Source organism: Aquila chrysaetos, chromosome 6 (genome assembly GCF_900496995.4).
Source record: "Aquila chrysaetos chrysaetos chromosome 6, bAquChr1.4, whole genome shotgun sequence".
Lineage (NCBI taxonomy): Eukaryota > Metazoa > Chordata > Aves > Accipitriformes > Accipitridae > Aquila > Aquila chrysaetos.
In genome coordinates this window covers 24965110-24985147 of record NC_044009.1, presented here as the reverse complement: position 1 = coordinate 24985147, position 20038 = coordinate 24965110, and the positions used below count along the sequence as shown (strand labels likewise).

General features: G+C 37.2%; 1 protein-coding gene across 2 annotated transcripts in view; it reads left to right on the top strand.

Moving 5' to 3' along the window:
• Positions 1 to 20038, top strand: part of PARD3B (par-3 family cell polarity regulator beta) — a 433465-nt gene that overhangs the window by 176887 nt on the left and 236540 nt on the right. For both annotated transcript variants that reach the window (XM_030017233.2, XM_030017234.2), the window contains exons 5-6: positions 7426 to 7517; positions 17940 to 18026. In XM_030017233.2, coding sequence (XP_029873093.1) covers positions 7426 to 7517; positions 17940 to 18026 — 179 coding nt within the window. The remainder of the gene's footprint in view (positions 1 to 7425; positions 7518 to 17939; positions 18027 to 20038) is intronic.

Below are 20038 nucleotides of genomic sequence, written 5' to 3'. Positions count from 1 at the left end.
TGAGAAACTGGTGGCGTAACTTGTGTCCCTGAAGAACTGAAGCTCCTCTGGTTTTGGTTGCTGCTGACTCCTATGCTCCCTGGGAGCTGTGTTTGATATTAACAGTATCTTGCCCATGTAGAAGGCAGGGGCTTCAAGGTGCCTGCTGACTTTGGGCCAGTGGTAATTAGGAGGGTAGAAGACATTGCCTCCCATCCTTAATCCCATGAGGTACTCTTTCCTTGGCTTCTCAGTGTGAGAGCACCCTGTTTACTACTGAGAATTTGCCCTCATATTCTTTAGACAGAAGTTGTTGGCCACTAAGCTAAGGCATAAGCAATAATTTTGAAAATAAATGTGTGTGCATAAAATGTTCCTGTCCCACTTTTCACAATGATAGTGAGTATTTCAGTTGAACTGCGCATGTGATACAGTTGCTCCTAATTGCTTCAGTGCAAAGTTGCCCAGAGTAGTTGGATCTGCCAGGGAAGGGGGTTTCAGCCAGCCTGATTTTTGCATTGAACAACACAGTGTACGTAATCCACCAGTACAGTTCAGCTGTGATGATAATCCTCAGCAGAGAGTTGTTAGCAAACAACTTGGGGGAGTAATTTCTTACTGCAGACTGATTCCCGGGAGAGTGTCTATGCCCTTGATTTAAAATATCTTTTTAAGTGCCAAGACCACAGCTCACTACAATATTCAAGAAATCCATTGGTAGTTGAGAGGGGGAAAATGTTGCTGTTGTGGTTCCTGAAACTGTCAATGTAATTGCTAAAACCTGTACTATATTATGGCTTTTCTTTGTACTGTGCTAATTAAACATGAATCCACTTGCATGTTATTAAAAATATCTGAAGATGTACAGCTATTCTTATGTTGAAAAATATCTTTTACCAGTCCAGTAGAATACATTTCAATTGACAACATTGAAAGAAGCTGTATGATTCTTAATTTCATATTTGTTGCCTGTCTAAAAATCATCTTTAGCAAGTGATTAATTGCATTTGTAGATACTGCACAATTGCATCAATTATCCGTTTCAAATGAATATCATTCTGAATAGTTGAGAGGATGATGTAGTTTAATCAGTAAGTGAAATTGAAGTATTGTAAGCTGTTTAAAAATACTTATCACGTTTTATGGAGGCAGAGTGATTTAAATCAAGCAGACCGCTGGAAAAATAAGAAATACACCGTAACAAACACTAATATTTTTTCCTTCAGTTTAGCAGCATTTTATTAGCTTGCTTTGCATTGGTTTCCATCCTTGATATATTGATGATAGTGATACTGGGGGGATGTTAGATGGTTAGGAATTTTTTTAATTGAGATGAATTAGTTGTGGTTATGAATACACTTGTTTAAGTATGACAGCTTGCATGTCTGTTGATCAACGTTTTCTCTTTTAGACAAGCTCTGTGATGTTTAAGAGCATACTGAGCAACTTAACTCAATTTTCTATTGTTGGTTGGTTTTAAAAGGATGTTTGATATTTCATTACGCTTATTTAGAAGGAAAAAGGAAAGCTATATGTTAAAATAACAAAATCTGGAAAATTTTTTGAGGCATTGTTATGCATGCTTTTGCAATACTAAACCATTCTTAAATATATTTCAGGAAGTGGTTTTGGGCATTATGTAAAGCTGTGTGGGCAGGAAGATAAGTCTGGTATTAGGTTCATAATGAAAGGTTAGCTAAGCAGATGAAACGCAGATATTGACACCAACTTTGTTTTCATACCTAATATTTGAATTATTTTGAGTTTTGTGTACGTCATTGGAAGTTGGTATTTTACAATGTGTAATGTTTAACCTATTCAGAGTCTCTTGATTTTAATGCTTTTCCCCAGTTAAAAATTTTTTTCTTCCACAAAGATGTTTTAAGAACAGGTTTCTGCTAACTGATCACTTGTTACGTATTTCACTTGTCAGTGTTCCCTGGCCTTGAGATAGCCTGACTCTCTACTTCATAAGTAATACAGATAAAATAAGTGTTTTCTTAATGAAGGGTTTTAGTGCCACAGGTTCAATTAGGCCTATTGTGGATTTAAGGCCAAATGCGGGAATCTAGATACTGATTTTAAGTCTAAAACATTTTTAAAACTTGTGGTTTGCTGCATTCTTCTTTTTACAGTCCGAGGGTGGCAGGAGTATCGTAATGAAGGGCACCAGTTATTGTGGTCAAACGAAGTTTCTTAGCCATTTCAGAAATGCACATACACGCACAGCTTACATTTTGTCCCAACAGACTGAAGTGAGCCATGGAGAAGCCTTTCTGAGGCACAGTCATGTACAGTTGGCCAGAACTTGAAAACAGGACTGTATCTAACTGTTGGATGTTACATCAAGATATGTATAACTTTGGTTCAAATAGGGTTATCCTATTTTAACCTGTGCTTGGTTATATTATTACTGAACAAAAAAGGGCCTTTATGTATGTTCCTTGAGCTATATGGTCTTGGGGATCGTCTTCTGTATGCAGTGTCAACTGTTGCATTTGTTGCTGTAGCTGAAGGTAAACACCTTTACTTTGTAACAGGGACTAATTGGTTTGGGAATATTTATGAAAGTTCTGATTTTTAAAGCTAAAAATAGTGCTATGACTTTTTAAACTCATTCTGGCTGTCAGAAATGCTCATGTGATCCTGAAAGTGTTGCTAAAAATGTTCAATTTTTAAATATGGTAATTAAAATTGTCTGTTGTGAGAGCAGTAGATGAGACATTTCCTGCATTTGTAAACTAAGCATCCCCTTCACCCCCAGGTTTCCTTGCATCTGACTGTTTGTTATGATGGTAGAATCTGAACTCCCACTGAACCTTCTTGGAAGAAGGTTTACTGTTGGCCAAGTAAGGAGAGTGAGCTCTGCAGCCTGCCACCCTGCTCGGTGACCTTCTGCTTTAGGGTTTGGATGCCTTTCCTTCGTTTTAAAAAGCTGATGCCCTCAGGGAATACAATACTGTAAACTGGACCTTCAGACATACATTTTCACTTTTAACTTCATCATTAAAAGAAAGTTTCAGATAAAGAGACTTTCCCTTGGGTATACCAGACTGCTTCAGTCCTAATTTGAGTAGATACCATGTGTATTTCTTCTATTAATAGATGTTATTTATTTCCTTCAAGTTCATTGTTAGTGTTTGATGACTATTTTATACTCCAAGTATACTCTGCACTCAGGATTTTCTCCAGTTGTTTGTGTAGACTTCCTATTCTCTAAATTTATCTAGTTCTGAGATTTGTCTCATGTTGGTTATTGTTCAATAATTTTTTTTTCCAAGGAGAAGAGGATGTTTTTTCCTACATAGCTTTTCTAAAAGTGATATTTTTGCAATTTTGTACTACCTGCAAACGTACTTCTTGTCTTAAGAATAGTTTTCTGAGCCTACCAGGGAGAATTGAGGAAGGTGGTTTAGGGCCTTTTTATGGCCACTGGTGGCCCATGAATATTTCTAAAGCTGTCTTATTCGGCTAGGTGGTATAGTTAGTCCACTCTTGAGTGAATGTGCAAAGTTTTGCTGCAGAACCACCTCAACAAAAGATTTCTTTTTAGCTAAAATGTAATGCAAAACTACACTATAACCAGAGTTTAGTTAGAGAATGGGTTTGGTGTGGTTTTTTTAAGATACAAAAATCCACGGTTTTTGGGTTGTGATGATAGTGAAAAAACAGAGTAATGGGGCTGGTCGGTAGCCTGGCTGTCAGGGAAGCTGTCTGCTATGTTAGCTGCTCAGGGCTGCACCCTTTGAAATAAAAAACAGCTGTTTTGACCATTTTCAGTCAATTCTGTCTGTCTGTCTGTGTCTCTTTTTCTAGCCAGAAACCAATACTTTCGTGTCTCCATCAAAAAGTGCCACTACTGCTTTTTTCCCCCAGACATTTTGTGGTTTTTATGAAATAAGCACTTTCAAAAAAAATTAAAGAAAAAACGGAGAATTTCTCGTAATCCCTAACCTCAGTAAGACCCATGACTGATTCCCGCATATTTATTGTTGAGGCTAATATATGTCCATGCTGATTGTTGAATTGAGAAGACTGTGCATGTTCACAGAGTAGAAAATGTTAGTGGTATGTACTGTGTCACCCTTTCTACTGTTACACATCCACGTTTACCTAATTTGAGAGCTGTCACGTAATGAATATGAGACTGTTTCAAGCATTTGGATTACAGTCATTTGCAGAGGGCTATTATTTAATAGGATCCCTCTTCTGCTTCAGTCCTAATTTGAAGAACATGCTTTTTGCAGCACTAAGAAAAATTGCTTAATTCAAATTATCCCTATGTAAATACATTTAAAAACTTGCACTGTTCTAAGATGCATATGCTTTTTTGGCTTTTGTTTTTACCATACCATTTTGCATTTTATTCCTATTACCTAAGTGAAAGCTGCAATTCTGTCACTGCAAATCTGTTACACTGTCAGCTGAATTTGAGTCAAGTTTGGGGAGCCAGTATCATTAATTCTGCTACTATTGAAAAACTGACAAACAGTCTTTAAAATATGAACAAGAGATTGAGAATTTCTGTGTGTATTGGATCATTGTCTTCTAATAGTGTCTTGTGCATTGTTGGTTTGCTATCATTCTGCTAATTGCACAGATGATCTGTTTAAATTTACTGTGCTTGTAATGAAATGCTGAATTATGAAAGGAATTTGTCCATTTGTAGTGATTGTTACGTTACTGGAGCTCTCATGTCATTCTCAGAGAGCTCAGTTACAATTTCAGTGTTATGATTCATGTTTCCTTGATCAGTTAAGCCTTTAAATACATCTGGCTTTGTGTTTACTGACTTGAGCATGTGATAATCTGTGATATCTGTGAACACTATATGCCTTCAAATCAAAACAGGCAGTGGTGTGCAGGATGGACACTGTGACACTGAACTTCCCCCTGTGGCATTTCTAAAGTCCCTCAGCGCATTTCTGTCCAGCTCCATAGAGGGTAACTTTTCTTTAGAAGCTTTTACCCTTAAATAAAAAAAAAAAAAAAAATTTAAAAAAAAAAAAAAAAAAGAAAGAAGTAGTAAGCTGTAATTGCAGTTACAGACTCCAAACTTCATCGTCTAATTCCTCACAGAAGTTTTATCTTGTGGAATGATGAAAATGTGGAAATGTGGGACTGTCAGGCACCTCATAAGGCTGGACCATTATTTTCTGGCAAAGGAATGAATGTGCCTTGAAACATGTGTGACATGTTTAAAAATCCGTTCTTGAAGACCTCTACTGAAGGTCTGATACCCCTAGTATCTATAATAACCCTCTTATCCAGCTTCGAAATGCTTTTTTCTGGTCTGGTCTTTAGCAGAAAAGAAAGCTGTTCATTGCCATCTTTTTGTAAAAACCTCTTAGTTATCTCAGAGTGTAACTGTGCTCTTACCAATGTTGTGCTGTGTCGCTAAACGAATCTGAGATTAGACTTGTTGATCAAAAAATGGTTCCTTGTGGTTTAAAACCTCTGAATCAGTCAACAGAAACATGATGAGATTGTGTTCTGAACATCAATCAGTATTTGTCATTACCGTGAAATCTGTTTCCTAAGAAGTGGAAATGGAGGACAAGTATGGACGTAACGTCATTACAGCAAGAACAGCACTAATCAAAAGCCCAGAAACAGAGAAATAGTGTAGCTTATGCAGACTTGTGTAGACTGCAAGGGAGGCTTTAAATAACAAAACAGTTCTGAGGCACAAGAACCAAGTTCTCTGTCATGCACTGAGCAGCACTGTGTTGCACCCAGTGTCTGGTGGAAAAGAGTCTAGTTAATTCACAGCCTAAAATCTCCTCGTGGCTTGGCTATTTTAAACCTTCCAGAAAGAAGATCCTTTGTAGTGCCAGTGTTTTCAGTGGTTAGCTAAAGGAGGTTAGCTTTGTTGGGAGCATTATTGTTAGGAGGTTTGTCTGCTTCTGGCATCTGTTGCTATGAAGGCGCTATCTTTTCTTAAGATGAAGTCAAGATACGAAGGCTGTGTCAGATTTCTATTGCTAATGCACTGCTTGAGGTTGAGTTCCTGATTTATGAGGTTAGTACGGAATATGCTTCATATAACAAGAATTGCTCCTTGACACGTGGTTCCACTGTGAAAAGTGATTGGAAGAGATAGCACATACTCAATACACATTTTTTTTTAAAATAGTTCTTCCATTAGTGAGAGAATTTTGCTTTCAGTAAGCTATATTGGTCTTGCAGTGGAAGCCAAGTCTGTTGGCTTGTGCTCTGATTAACACACGAAGAGAATCTCTACCAATATTATACGTTCAAAAGTGGTGTGTGAACCAAAACGGGATCCAGCTTGATTTATATTCCAAGGGTTTGCTTGCAAGGCTGGTCATGATTCTTTTTTAAAATGCAAAGCAACCCACTCTCACCCCTGAACTCTCTTGATACTTATAAACTGAAAATAAGTTCTACAAGTCTTTGAGGGACTGAAAACACAAAACCTTTAAAGCCATCTTTCCAAGTAGAGCCATCTTTTGAGAGAAATTGAAAGTTTTAATATACAGCGTAGAGCTTTTTTTGAAAATTAAATTACCTATCTACTTGGCTTTGTTCTTTGGAATTAATTTATAACATTGCTACCTTCTGCCTGGAGACAACTTGCCATATCAAGTATATATACTGGAAAACTGTACCACTGCAACAACAAAAAAATAATGACTAACTTTAGGCTTTATCTAGTTAAGATCAAGCTGTGAATTGAATTCTTTTAGTGTGTTGACAGCTGAAGATTTATGTCTTCCAGCTATATTCCTGTTGCAGAGTTGGCAGAAGTGACCTCTCCAAAGAAGGAAGGCCTTTGTTATGGATTTTGCTCTGTTTACATTATTGCCATAAGGGTCGCAATGAAGTACAGTACATTAAAGCTAATATATCACCTGCTGACAGTGGTCTTATCTCATTGGTACCTCTTTCCCTCTCCCAGTATGAAAAAAACCGCAAACATTAAGAGTCTAAGGATCACAAAAAGAAAGTTAAATAATAGTTTTCAAGAGCTTTAGCATTAATGTTAGGTCCCTGTGTGGACTGTATTTTTGTGTCTGGCTAAATGGTTACATAATTTCTTTTTCTGTGAAGTTACTGTGAAAATATCTATTTACCAGATAAATGCTACTAAGGGATAGAAAGAGCAGAAAAAAACCCATTGCGTTTATCCAAGGTCTGTGGCATTCAGGTTAGGCAGACAAGGAAGCACTACCACGAGCTTCACCAGTGGAAGCATGGTGGGACTCTGGTGTGAGGACCAGGAGTTAGATACCTTCCTGTTTCTCCAAATGCTGTCACTTATGCTGCATAGAGAATGGGTCTTTCAGTCCTCACCATCAGTGAGATGATGTTACTTACGACTTTTCTCTTCCAAATATTGACTCAAAAATATAAACACAGCCATTGTTCTATAAGCATAAATATGTATGTAGTTTCAAAATGTGCTTTGAAATCTCTCAACAGGGTGCTTCCCAGGTATCCTTTCAGGATGGGGAGATGAACCTCACTGGACCCACAGAACTGTTGCTGGCTCAGAGGGCCCGGTTCCCTGTCAGGTAGGAACATCTGTTCAGTGTTGACTCAAGCGTTATCAACATGCAAGACAAGACTGACTTCTCATTCCAAATGCACCTGTGAATCTGCATTGTGCTCATCATCATCATCATGATCTCTTCCTCCTCATCCCTTTCCCATCCTAAAAATGCACTTGATTCGCATACTGAAGCACATATTTGCACATGACAATCTTTTACCCCCGTTGATGAATATGAATAATTTTATTGTGTTGTTTGTAGTATAAGGCTAAGGGGGAAATATGCTACTATTGTATACTCCATTTTTGCTTTCTACTCAGTCCTGCAAGTATTTAATGTCTTAAGATAGAGGATGTTCTTAGGTCATATATTATATCTCAATAAATAACCAGTCAGCTGAACCAGATAATCCTAAAATTATCTTTTTTAGTTAAAATGTCACCTCTGTTTTTGAGTGGTAGGGTTATTACTTTGCTACATCCTGTAGTAGATTTTGTATCTATGTTTATACACTGTGAAAACTATAGCCAATACTTGCGATATTTCCCTGTGCATTGCCTCACTAGAGTAGTCAGATGGAATGCATCCTTTTCCTCTCTTCATTTATAACAAACCAGAGATGGCCAGTGCTGTTACAACTGAAGGTGGTAGTGGTCACACTGATAGTTTGGGAAATAACTTTTATTTTGACCAGTCTAAATTTTGAGTGAAATTTAGGTAAATACACAATCTGCTTTGGAAGCCAATACAGTAAAATTTAAGAGCTGTGTAGCTGAAACAAGAGGAAACTAGGTGCTCTCAAGAGGTTTAAAGAGCTTTGGGGTTTATTGTTCCTGAAATCCCAGGGAAAATTCTAAATGGCTGAAATGTAATCTGCAAATTTTTTTTTTTATTTCATTTGTTATACCAAAATTAACAGGCCAGGCTGCAATACAGTGGCACAAAGTAGGTCGGTCAGATCCTCAGTGGTGGTAATAGAGGATTGAACCTGGCAAATTTAGAGCAAAATGTTTCCATGCTGCTGTTCTCCTGTCCCACCATAAGCTTAAAATTCAGTTTTGACTGGTGCTTCAGGTTGTGCTGAAGTCACCTTTTTGAGTAGGCAAAGGAAATCAGTCCTTTGTCCAGTATGTTCTGTTTGTTGCAGAACTGTAGTGGTATCATAGCACATTGTATAATGAAATTAAGAAGTGTTATATGGCAGACTTCTGCGCGACAACTAGAATGTCAGAAATTAATTTGCTTCGATTTTGATGATAGCAAATAATCATTTGCTGTAATTCTGCAGCTTATAGTTGTTTCTCAAAACAGTATGAAATAAAACCCATGAAATAAACAGTATCTGCATGTCTTAATCTTAGAGGATTTATCTTCACAAACACCTCAGAAAAACAAGTGTTAATATTCCCATTTTACCTACATGAGGGCTGGGAAAGAGGTATGAAGTTATATACCCAAAGCCTGTGGGGAAGTTTGCAAGGGCAGGGACTCTTAACTTTGGTGGTCTTCTGGACCATGCCAGGATTTTGGCAGAAGGATCACCTTTCCTTTTAGAGCATGTCAAAAATTAATCTTTTCCATGCAAGAGAGTTAATTTCTTAGTTTTTCTTGTTCTTCTAGTCATCATTTTATTTCTTTTACGGGAGATTTTTTTGTCTTGGGAAGGTGGTGCTTTTTAACTCATCTGTCTGTGTTTTTCATCCCTCTTGGAGGCCTCCTTGTCACCTACTTTGTATGCCATTTTGTAGTGTCTTCTCTTGCCTGCTGGTACTGATACATATTTTTAGAATGGTCTCATCATGAAAAGGAACTGGAGTGCTCTTGCAGCTTTCTCTGCACCTGCCAGGCCTCTAAGTTACACACTAGCTGATTAGGGTTCATCATGCAGGTATAGAACTTAGTCAGTTTAGTTGCTAATGCTTATTTTCTCTTTATGGAATGTTGCTAAAGACTTCTACAGCTTGTTTCACCTGAGGTAATTATTATGCATCACCAAATATATGCATTCATTTGTCTCTTGATCCGTTAATTTGTAATAGGGATTAATCAAGCTCTGTGCATGCTATGCTCATATTTACTGTTGTCCTTATGCTTTTACTAGGGTGTTTTAGATCATCTAAGTCCTCTTAGGAATTTTCTGAGAGCATATTATTGTTTATCGAGTTAAACAAGTTGACTATTGCTTGCATTTGGGATTCTTCAGAAGAAGGTTGTGAGACTCATTTGCTTTTAATCTTCATAACGTGATTTCGGTGGCCATTGGAAATGTTGACAATGAGGAAGACCTCTGTGATACTTTTGAGAGGTATTCAGTTTTCTGAAATGGCCAGGTCTTCTCTGGCATGTCGCAAAACAGTCGATAATAAGCCTAGATTTCTGTAGATGTCTTAAGATTTTTGCTGAATTCTGCCAACTGTCTTCACGGAGGAGTATGGAAGGAAAAGTGATAAAGAATATAGATTGGGGCCAACTCAATTGATGCCTGAGCATGGAAGTGTTGAACAGGCAGGGAGCGGAGGGAAAGCTGGCTAGAACAAGGTATTCCCAAGAACCTTTCTGCACTGGTTGTAGTTTTTCTCAGATAAAATGAGTTGTCTTAATCTGCATTGAGATTGATGCATTAAGGAGAAACATTGGCCAAAAAAACCCACCAAAAACCAAAATAAAGAGAAAGGAGCAGTGTTTCTTTAAATGCAGAGTCCCAGTAAAGTAATTCTACCAAAATACACCTTGCTTCTGCTTCCTGTGTCCTGAAGAGATTTTTAAAAACACTATTTTTCCTGCAAGTGTTGCGATGGGTAGTATGGGGACTTTTTCCTCAAAATTGTGAATTATATTAAAGTACTTGTAATATATTCCAATTTCTTCAAACAGTGAACTCTAAGAGGAATTCAGAATGCATTATTTTGTAAAGCAAAGTTAGTTGGTACTTCTGTGAAATTCACTGGAATTTCAGAAGCCAAATAATTTAAATTTTGGGGCAATGATTTTGATTCTTGTATGGCTTTTTTCTTAAAAGTGAGGAGGTGGGTTTTTTAAACTGTTTTTCCAAAAGTTTTTTCATTAGGAGTAATAGGTTTATAAAGGAAAATAATGAGTCACTAGAGACCATCTATCTATCTTACTGGTATCTTAATCTGTTTGGATATAAGTAAAGAAAGTTTTATTAATAAAATAATATTAAATAATAAAACTATTTTTTCCACAAGTAGTAAAACTAGCATCTTAATATCTAATTTGACTCCTTTACACTGTCCTTTCTGAAATAAAGTATTATTTATAATTCTGATTTCTACAGGTATCTTTCTTGTTGTATTTCAAAGATGTTAGAGCCATGAAGGACCACCAAGTCATGATACCTTAAGCCTTCACTTAAGTAAGCCACGTTAAGTGGTGTTAATAAAACTAATATTTCAGCCTAATTGTGTGCTACTTCATACTGTGGAAGAAACAAAACCACTGTTGTCCCTGCTGCTTTCACTAGAATATATTCCTTCCTGTCACTGAGTTTGATAATAATTAGGACTTATAGCACTTAAGCAAAATAGTGCTAGTCACCTAAGAAAACTATCTGAGCTTTCTCATCAGAAAACCAACCTGTCTGAGGTCAGTGTTGCTTCTCTTAACTACGGCCAATAATGGGTGTTTCAGAGGGAAGCAGAAAAAAAGAATACCAAGATTAATATTTTATGATTATGAAGCCTAGTCAGTTGAAGTTAAAGTCCTCAGACTTGGCTTGTTTTATATTTCTCACTCAAGGAGGAAAACTGTTCCATTTGAAGAAAACCGGTTCACTGATTTAAGTAGGTAAAATTAGTTGCACGTTGGGTAAATGAAATGAGTGGCAGTGTGGAGGATTTTTAGCTCCTCTATTCAGAAGCTAATAGGAAGGAAGTTTCTTTGCCTGGATTCTCTTAAAACATTTCACTGTAAAAGTACTTGGAAACTTTCCAGGACTGTATCACTCAGGAGTCTGAAGATTTTAATTTGACCTTTTGAGAGTTGAACTTTGCCTAGAAGAGAGACTTGAAACATTGGGTCATTGGCACGTTTTTTAATGGACTAAATAAAGACAGGAGTAATGGCAATCCTCTTGTAATTTCTGAAGGTGGATTTTTTTTATTTATTTGCTAGTAAAGATGAAGTTCAGAGTAAGGGAAGCCAAGCTAATGCCATCAGTGTATAAAATTTGGTGTTCTTCCTTGCTTCCCTTCATGTTCTGAACTAGGATTGAAAGATTTTTAAAGTAACAGCAGAGTCTTGATACTCTGCAGAAGTCAGGTAGAAATTTGTCACAGCCTTTAACATTGAATCCCTTAGCACATTTTACATATAAATACTGGTTTTGAAAATCTTGCTTTTCTTTTTGTAGTAAAAATGACTGTGTTAGGGAACAGTAAACATGAATCTGCTTGGAAGTGGATGTTTAGCTTAATAGCAGTGGATTAGTTGGAACTCAAAGGGTAATTTATGCATTGATAATTCATTACATGTTTTCATTATGTTCTGTTTTGCTGTCTTCCCACTTCTTTTTAGCAGAGGTCAGGGTCAGTTCCTTGGTTTAAGCACTGTAGATACATAATTAAAGTGTAACTGCAGCGTTTTTTCCTTCTCTGTATTTTACTTTTTTTTTTAACCTATTGTGTCTTTCATTAGTCTAACAACACAGAATAGGAACAACTTGATTTAAAGAAAAAAAAGACACAAAAACCTGTTGTCTGCAGGCTGTCTGGTTTCTCTCTAAACCTTTAGACAGTTAATCTTGTGAGAACTAACTAATTTTAATGAGGAGAAAAATCTGGATTACAGTAACATCTTTACTAGATTAACGCATTTTAGTTAGAGGGTTATCTCTGCAAACCTGAAACTGAAAGATTCTGACATTATTTCATAGTAAATATTTAAACTTTTTGGATAGTTTGTTTAGTTTTCTGTAGAATGGAGCAGCTGAAATGTGTCTGTCTCTTCTAAAAGTCAGTGAGCAGTTTCTTTAACTGTCCCTGGAAAGCTTCTTCTTGACTCTGCATGTTCAGTTGCTTTCTCTTTGTAGGGTGCTTTCCATCCCTACTTAGATATTACTCAGATTTTCATCATTTCACACTATTTAACATCTTGAGCGCCTGTTTCTTCTTTAGGGCTTTCAAGACATTTTCATCAGAGCTTTGAGCATCTAGTTTAAAAGAGGGAAGGAAAAATGTGGAAAAGGAGTAGGAGGCAGGTGGGAAATGTGCTGTCTGACAGCTTTAGTTGAGCTGGCTACTTTGGAAGCCTCTCTGGAAGAATGGGTACAAACACTTTATTACCATCAGCAACTGTACTGTTTTAATATGCAAAAGAAGTACATGGACAGAGTCATCACCCTCTTTATTTGGATAAATCAGTGCAAGCTGCTGCTTTAAAATTCCCTTCAGTAGCTTGACATCACCTGTAGGCCTGTGCTCTCTACCAAATGTGAGCCCCTATTGTTAATGGATACTCTCCTCCCCTGGAACGGCAGCATTAGCTGGTGGGCCCGGAGGCGCAAGTGAAGAGCAAGCAAGGAAGTGCAGCTTAATAACTTTATCTGTGAGCGCTCTGCATGTGAGTGACATTTCCTTTGCCTTTTACTTGGCTGTGGTCAATAAAATTGCCACCAAGCATGTTCAGAATATCAGCTGTGCTTTTTTCTTTGCAAAGGAAACATTGACGTCCTGCACTAAGAGATATTTTCAGATACAGCAGCTTACTCATCTGTACCTTTTCTTAAAAACGTATGAGGAATTCAGTGATCTATTCAAAGGTTTTTCCTTCATCATGTTGTGCCTGGGTTGAAGACTTACATGCAAGTGTTGAATAAGACTAAAATGGCAAAAGAATATGCCACTGGAATGATAAATACTTGATCTGTGTTTACTCAGGCAGTAGATTCTTGTGACATACTCATGATGACAAGTTTTGCCCAGTAACCCATGCAGAAAGCAGCTTTTTCCAAGATACTGTCTTCAGTATGTTGCAAAACAGTTAATCCGCTTTAGGCTGCATCTACTGCATCCTCCAAGAGAAATCCTACCAAGATTCTCCTAGCATTTGTAATTGGAGAAGGTCAAAGTGCCTTAGCGAACCAGGTCCTGCTGTAAAACTCCAAAATGTTTCTTTCTGGAGAGAAGTCCCTTTTAAGCATCTGTGTGCTTGGTGGTTGAGATTAGTTCTTCAGTATTATTGGATAGTTTGCAGAGAAGCTTTCAGCTAACAGATCTTTTCCCACTGCCTAACTGACAAACTGCTAATTCTTGATACAGTTTTCAGGAGAGGGGCTATAGTATTCAACAGCAAGGGCACTGCCAATCTGAAGATCAGACTGATTCACTGCTGAATATGTACTGCTGAATGTGCAGCACTCCATTTAAATTTTGCCTTCCATGTTATAAATGGACTGCTGTGCATGCTCACTACACACATGTGTACATCTTCTCTATCCCTCTCTTTGCTAAACTGTGCTCATCAGCATTTTTAATAATATGCATGGCAAGCCTTCCTGACAAATGTGATAGACTGTAAAGAACCCAGCAGAAATCAATAAACATCAAGCAATGGAGAATTTAAATAGTAAATGATGACAGCTTCTTCAGGTTAAAAATCAATATTACAATGTTGAATGTGGTCTTGGATGCCACAAACAGGTCATGGTAGGCAGGTGTTCTTTCTTCACTGAGACCTCTGAAGCACCTTTAGTGCGGCGAGGGGAAGGGACATGCCAGCATGCATTTGAAGAAGCCCGAGTGCCATGTTTCTAGTTGGGGTGAACCCTGCAGCTCTGATAAATTTCACTGAGATAAATGCTTTTTAAAAGTTCATTTATTTTGATTGCTGTAAGAATATATCTGTACCAGAAAAGTTGGGTTGCAGACTCAGCAAGTAGTGTATTTTCTGAGGTAGGAGCTCTGTCTGCTCCTTGAAGAACACACAGGAGATACTAGCAGTGTCAGACACTGAGGCACCCTCTGTGCATCGCTCACCGATGCTCCGAGCCTCTCATCCCTACCTAGCAATTGGACTCCAGGTCTTTTATGCTGACTTGACAGGCCAGACCTGTTTTTTCTTTGACTGCAAAATGCGTTTTAAGATCTGTAGGGGAGATTTAAAATAGGAGTAGGCCACTAGTACATTACTAACTTTTGGAATTTATTTTTTCCTATTTTGGGGGTTGGTTTGTTTTTTAAATATGTTGAGTATTGCAGAAAATCCATAAATTACCCTCTTTGTTGTCAATATCACAGCTATTAACCAGCAATGGAAAGCCATTCTGCATTCTCCCATTCCCTTCTTTCAGTTTTTTAACTTGACTCTGTCAAACGGAGGAGTGCCAGCATCTTGGTGTCCCTTGTGCCTGTGGAGTTTAGTAATTAGTATTCTTAAAGCTCATCCTGTTCAGGTTCTCATTCAGCCTTGCCCTATTCCCGAATACTCTCTCCAGTATAGTGTAAACTGTAAGCCAGTGTGGAATACTACACTGCTGGAATTCAGCTGTTCTAGTGGGCAGATTAAACCTGCTGGAAGATCGACAGCATGAGTGAATGATGTCAAATTTTTCTGAGTCTCCAATCTTTGAGGTTCCTAAACAAACAAACAAACAAAAAAACCAAAAACAACAAAAAAAAAAAACCCAAACAAAAGCTGAATCCCAGATATACTGTTTTTAATTTTTTAACTGTCAGGCTTTCATAGGTATAGTATAAAAATAATGTGTCCTCAAAGATCTATTAAAGTTGTTGTGAAGGGCAGTTTTCTTCTCAGATGTAACTAAGAATCACATTTGTTTGAGAATGAAAAGTCATTCTGAGTCATAGATTTTTGATTAAAAATATAATTCTAAAGAACCTTTTATATATAGATACATACACACACACATATATATATGCACACACAGAGTGTGCTCTTATTCTGGATATTTAGTGCTTTAGTACATCCGTAAATTTTAGGATTCGCCACAATGTTTTTAAAAGTAATACACAATGTATATGTGGGCTATTTTTTTTTCCACAAAGAAACCTGTTTTTCTTAGTGTGTAGATTTCCTGTTAGATTTAAAAATAAACTTGTATGTTTTCTTTGGCTTTGAGCCTACTTATAGCTGTAAGTGCATTGATTTAATATGACAGCTAACCTGTCTATCATGATAGCCCTCAAAAGAATTCCTGCTCTATTTTACAGTTGCCTAGGAAGACAACTTTTCCCTGGAGTACTTAAGCAACACAGGGTTATCTGGGGACAAATGTAACTTACTTAAATTTTCCCTGTACAAATGAAAGCCTATTGACTACTTCTGATTATTTTCTGGATCTATAGGATTTGGCTACTTAATTTGCTCATGTGTTTTCATTCTGTAGAAGTTCAAAAGACAATAAAAGTAGTGCTTTAATTTTGGGGTTTTTTTGTCTGTTAAGAGAATTGGAGGAAGTAGAAGGTGGAACTGAAAGAAGAGTTAATTTTCTATGCATGCATTTTTGAGTTTTTGGTAACCACCCTGATTAGCTTTTCTGACCAGTTTCACTAGAAAAAAATGTTTTCTAAAAAAACTGACAGGAGGATTTTTTCAGGATTTCCCTGTTTGATTCATGAAGAGAGGAGAATACAGGAAACAAAAAAACAGCAAATAGAAATGCCTGTTGATTGTGCCTGTGTTATAAATATAGTAATGAAAATCTGTGATGTTGAGATCAGTGGTGGTTTGTTGTTCAGGTCTGTCCATTTCATTTTTATGGAATATAAATTCATTCCAGTGTCAGTCTTTTTGGAAGAATAATTTACAAAAAAACCGCTCTCAAACTCCCCCTTCCCCCCCCCCACCCCCCACCCCCCCCCCCCCCACTCCAAAACCAAAATAAAATTATATAAACTTACTTTCCAGTCTTATTCCATATTTGGCTGACCAAGACAAGAATTACTGTATCTAGGGTAAGTTGCTTCTGATTAATCATTATGCAACTGGATGAAGGTTTGTAACAAAAAAAATAATAATATTCCTGTGTTATTAGGAAGCCATGTCAGAATTTGTCTAAGGTCATTTGCAGTAATTGTCGTCCTTGTGAGAGGGCTTAGCTGTGCCGTGTGTTTTTACGTTGTATCTAATCTGATGTAACTGTGTGTTGCCACTTCAAGGCTGGTCACAGATTCCTCCCTTATACCTGTGCATTTCTGCTGATTCTTGCATCAAATCAAATGATCATAAGACCATGCATGGGGCAGGGAGATCAGTCAGCTGATCCCAGAGGATGTTGTACTAGGAAAAAATCACTTGGGGGGAAGGGTGGTGTGGTGTGGAAGGGTCGGCTTGGTCATCTTTCTCATCTTGCAAATGTGCAGTCTCCAGATCTGTTGCGTGGTTTTTGGAGAAATGTCAGAAGCCTTTTTCCCAACAGCAGCCTGCACTTGCATCAGTTAGACTAAGTCTTTAACTCATGGCAGTGTATAAAGTGGCCATTTGGTTCAGTTTTACATGTTCTATAAACACTATAGGATTGGCGTGCAAGCTTAGAGCTTCTTATAGCTTGAATTTAGGGTGTTCTGATGTAAATGGAAATACCCAGTAGTTGTTCACTGGCCACTAATCCCCAGTCTTGATGGTGTTCAGTATGATTTGAGGGGAGGGGATGTTACGGAAGGTGTAGACTAGTATAGAAAGAAGGAATGTGATCTGCTAGAACACAGACTGCGCCCCCCCTTCCCCCTCCAAGTTCTAGCCAATTCAAGTACCTTCCTTTTAAATTATGATCACCCAGAATAGAGTTAAGGCCACTGTAAGGCTGGCAGTGTAAAATACTCAGTAGGAAATCAAACAGCACATACCCATGAAACAGCAAAAAATCTGTCAGAGATAATATAGGGGGTTTTGATAATGGTGTTTGAGGAAGGAAACTTCCTGATAAAATGAGCAGAGTTGCACTTCTGATTACAATTTGTTTTGGTCTTTGTGTGTCAGTGGGGTTGTATGCAATGAGGGCAGAAATCAAGATATTTAAATAAGATTTGACTCATTTTCTTATTGGCTTGATGTCCTTAATGTGTGATCTTCATGTTTATAATGTGTCCACATGGGGAAATTGACTGAAGCCGCTCACGTGGAGCTCAAATTAAGAACATGTAGAAGAATTTTTTTTTTTATTAATGATGAAGTCTCTCCTCACTTAAAAGCTTATTCTTTAATATTCTGGTTAATTTACTTAAGGGTTGACTTAGGAAAATGTCTAGTACTTGGTGTCTTTCCCTTTCAAAATACACAAATGCTAATCTAAAAAAATTTAAAGAATTTGATAGCCATTTTACATTTCATTGTATTTTTATATATTAGTGAGCTCTGAGTCAAATTTTTTTTCTATCTTTTCTGCTATCTGATCAATCAGGAATTTGTTTTTAACATAGAGAATTCTGTGAAGAAGCATATGTGTTTCCCTGTGCTCTTTTTTAGTGAAATGACAAAAACAGTGGAGATTTCTGGGGAAGGTGGACCCTTGGGAATACATGTAGTGCCCTTTTTTTCATCTCTGAGTGGAAGGTAAGGTATCTTCTGCATTGCTCAAGAAGTATATTAATGAAAGGATTTCAGTGGTGGTTCTTTTAATATACCTACTATTTAACCAGAAGGAAAAGAAATGCTTAAAAGAAAATTAATCTATGGCACTCTCTTCCATTACCAAAATATTTACTAGTTGAAGTTACGTATAAGACAATATCAACCCCTTTTTTCATATATGTTCTTTTAATTGCCTCTGTTTTTATTCTCTGAACGGTAAACTAGACTCTCTGTAGAATAATGTAATACTAAAGGTGTGTGGGCTATGGGATTAGGGTTTTTTTGTAGTGTTGGGTTGGTTTTGCGGGTGTGGGGTTTGGTTTTGGTTGTGCGTCGGGGTTTTTTTGTTTAGGTTTGGTGGTGGTGGTTTTTGTTTGGTTTTTTTTTTTTCCAATTGGATTTCTCTGCTTGGGCCCCTCCTTAGTGACATATCAGACAAGAAAAGTCAAAAAATTTGCTTGTCTGGTCCTGCCTCATATTTTTCAAGCCACCTCTCAGATTTGGTTGTATAGCATTTATAAAATGTGCACTATACCATGAACTTTTCTTTGTCACAATACAATTACTTTAATTATAAATGATTTAACATAGTCTCTTGAGATCACAAAAGCCTATTATAGCAGTGTGCTCATATTGATGTACTGTAGTTAAGACTGTGTCAGCATTTTCATTATAACTGTTTTCCAAGCTCTGTAACTCAGGTGTAAAAAAAATAATAATAAAAAAAATATATTTCTTGGTTGAAATTTGACATGCAGAGGCTTAGCCACGGAGTTAATTTGACACTGGCAGTCCTGAATAAGAGATGGGAAATTGCCAGTGCCATAAATGACACTACTTTGTAGTAAAATGGCTGCCTGTAACACAAAGACACTTATTGTAAAAGTAAAAATTGTCTAATTCTTAAATGTTTCTTTACTTGTCAGCTTTCATGTAGGACAGACAGTGTGAAGGATTAAATTGCCTTGTAAAGGTCTGTGTGTGTAAATGTTTTCTCGGGAAGATCTGAGTTTGTAAGTGAACCCAAATTCATTCAGAATGTTTTATTTGCCAAAAGGGAATATAGATGTCCACCTGCTGCCTGGAAAAATGTCGTCACTGTTTGAAGAAGAAAATTGGTCTTCGATGGGAACTGTAGGAGGTCTGAGTTGTGTCCTTGGCTTTGCAGGCTGCCTGTTTGTCTTGAGAAAGACACCTCTGTGTGTTACCCCATCATGAAACGCAGACAATAGTTCTTTGTGATAGCCATGACATAAAGGTTATAGTGTGTACACTATATTTCAAGATCATTAGGCTAAAAATGTGATGAAGTTGCAAGCTATTAAAATCAGTAATTATTGTGACAGTAATACAATTCTGAACTGAAGTATCACAGTGTTGGGTGCAGCTTTTAAAGACCTCCATGAAGAAAAAGCAGAGTTCCTTGGTCTACATTGCATGCAGGTTAATATGTCCTTATGTACTGATGCTTTTGGGGATCCCTCAGAGCAAAGGGGTTTTTGACCAATGGAGTACTTGTTTAGACAGTTGTCTTGAACTTTTAATGACCCTTTGCAGAACCATACCAATATCTTCGTAAAAGCTCTAGAGTGACTTAAATTGCTTGTCCCTCTTATTTAATCAGTTCTGAGACTAGTGAATTAATATTAACTCATGACATGAGAAAGTACAGAAGAGCATCTTATTTCTGTTGATGACAAGATACAATTTATGGGGGTACGCTGGCCATGACTAGTTTAGTCTGTTATTTCAGTTGTAAAGTTATCTTCTAATAAGGTAATGCTGGCTTCAGCGTAGTGCTGCTGCAGAGCAGAATTTTTCCAGAGGTAGGTAAAACATTGTATTAATTTACAAAATCTTAGTTTATGCAGGAACTACAAAACTAATGGAAATAATTTTCCCCCTTTATTTTGCATTCAGATATTATTAAAGAAGGAAATTAACATTTAATAGTCCATTAAAGTAATGGTAAAATTGAGGCTGTGGAAAAAAGT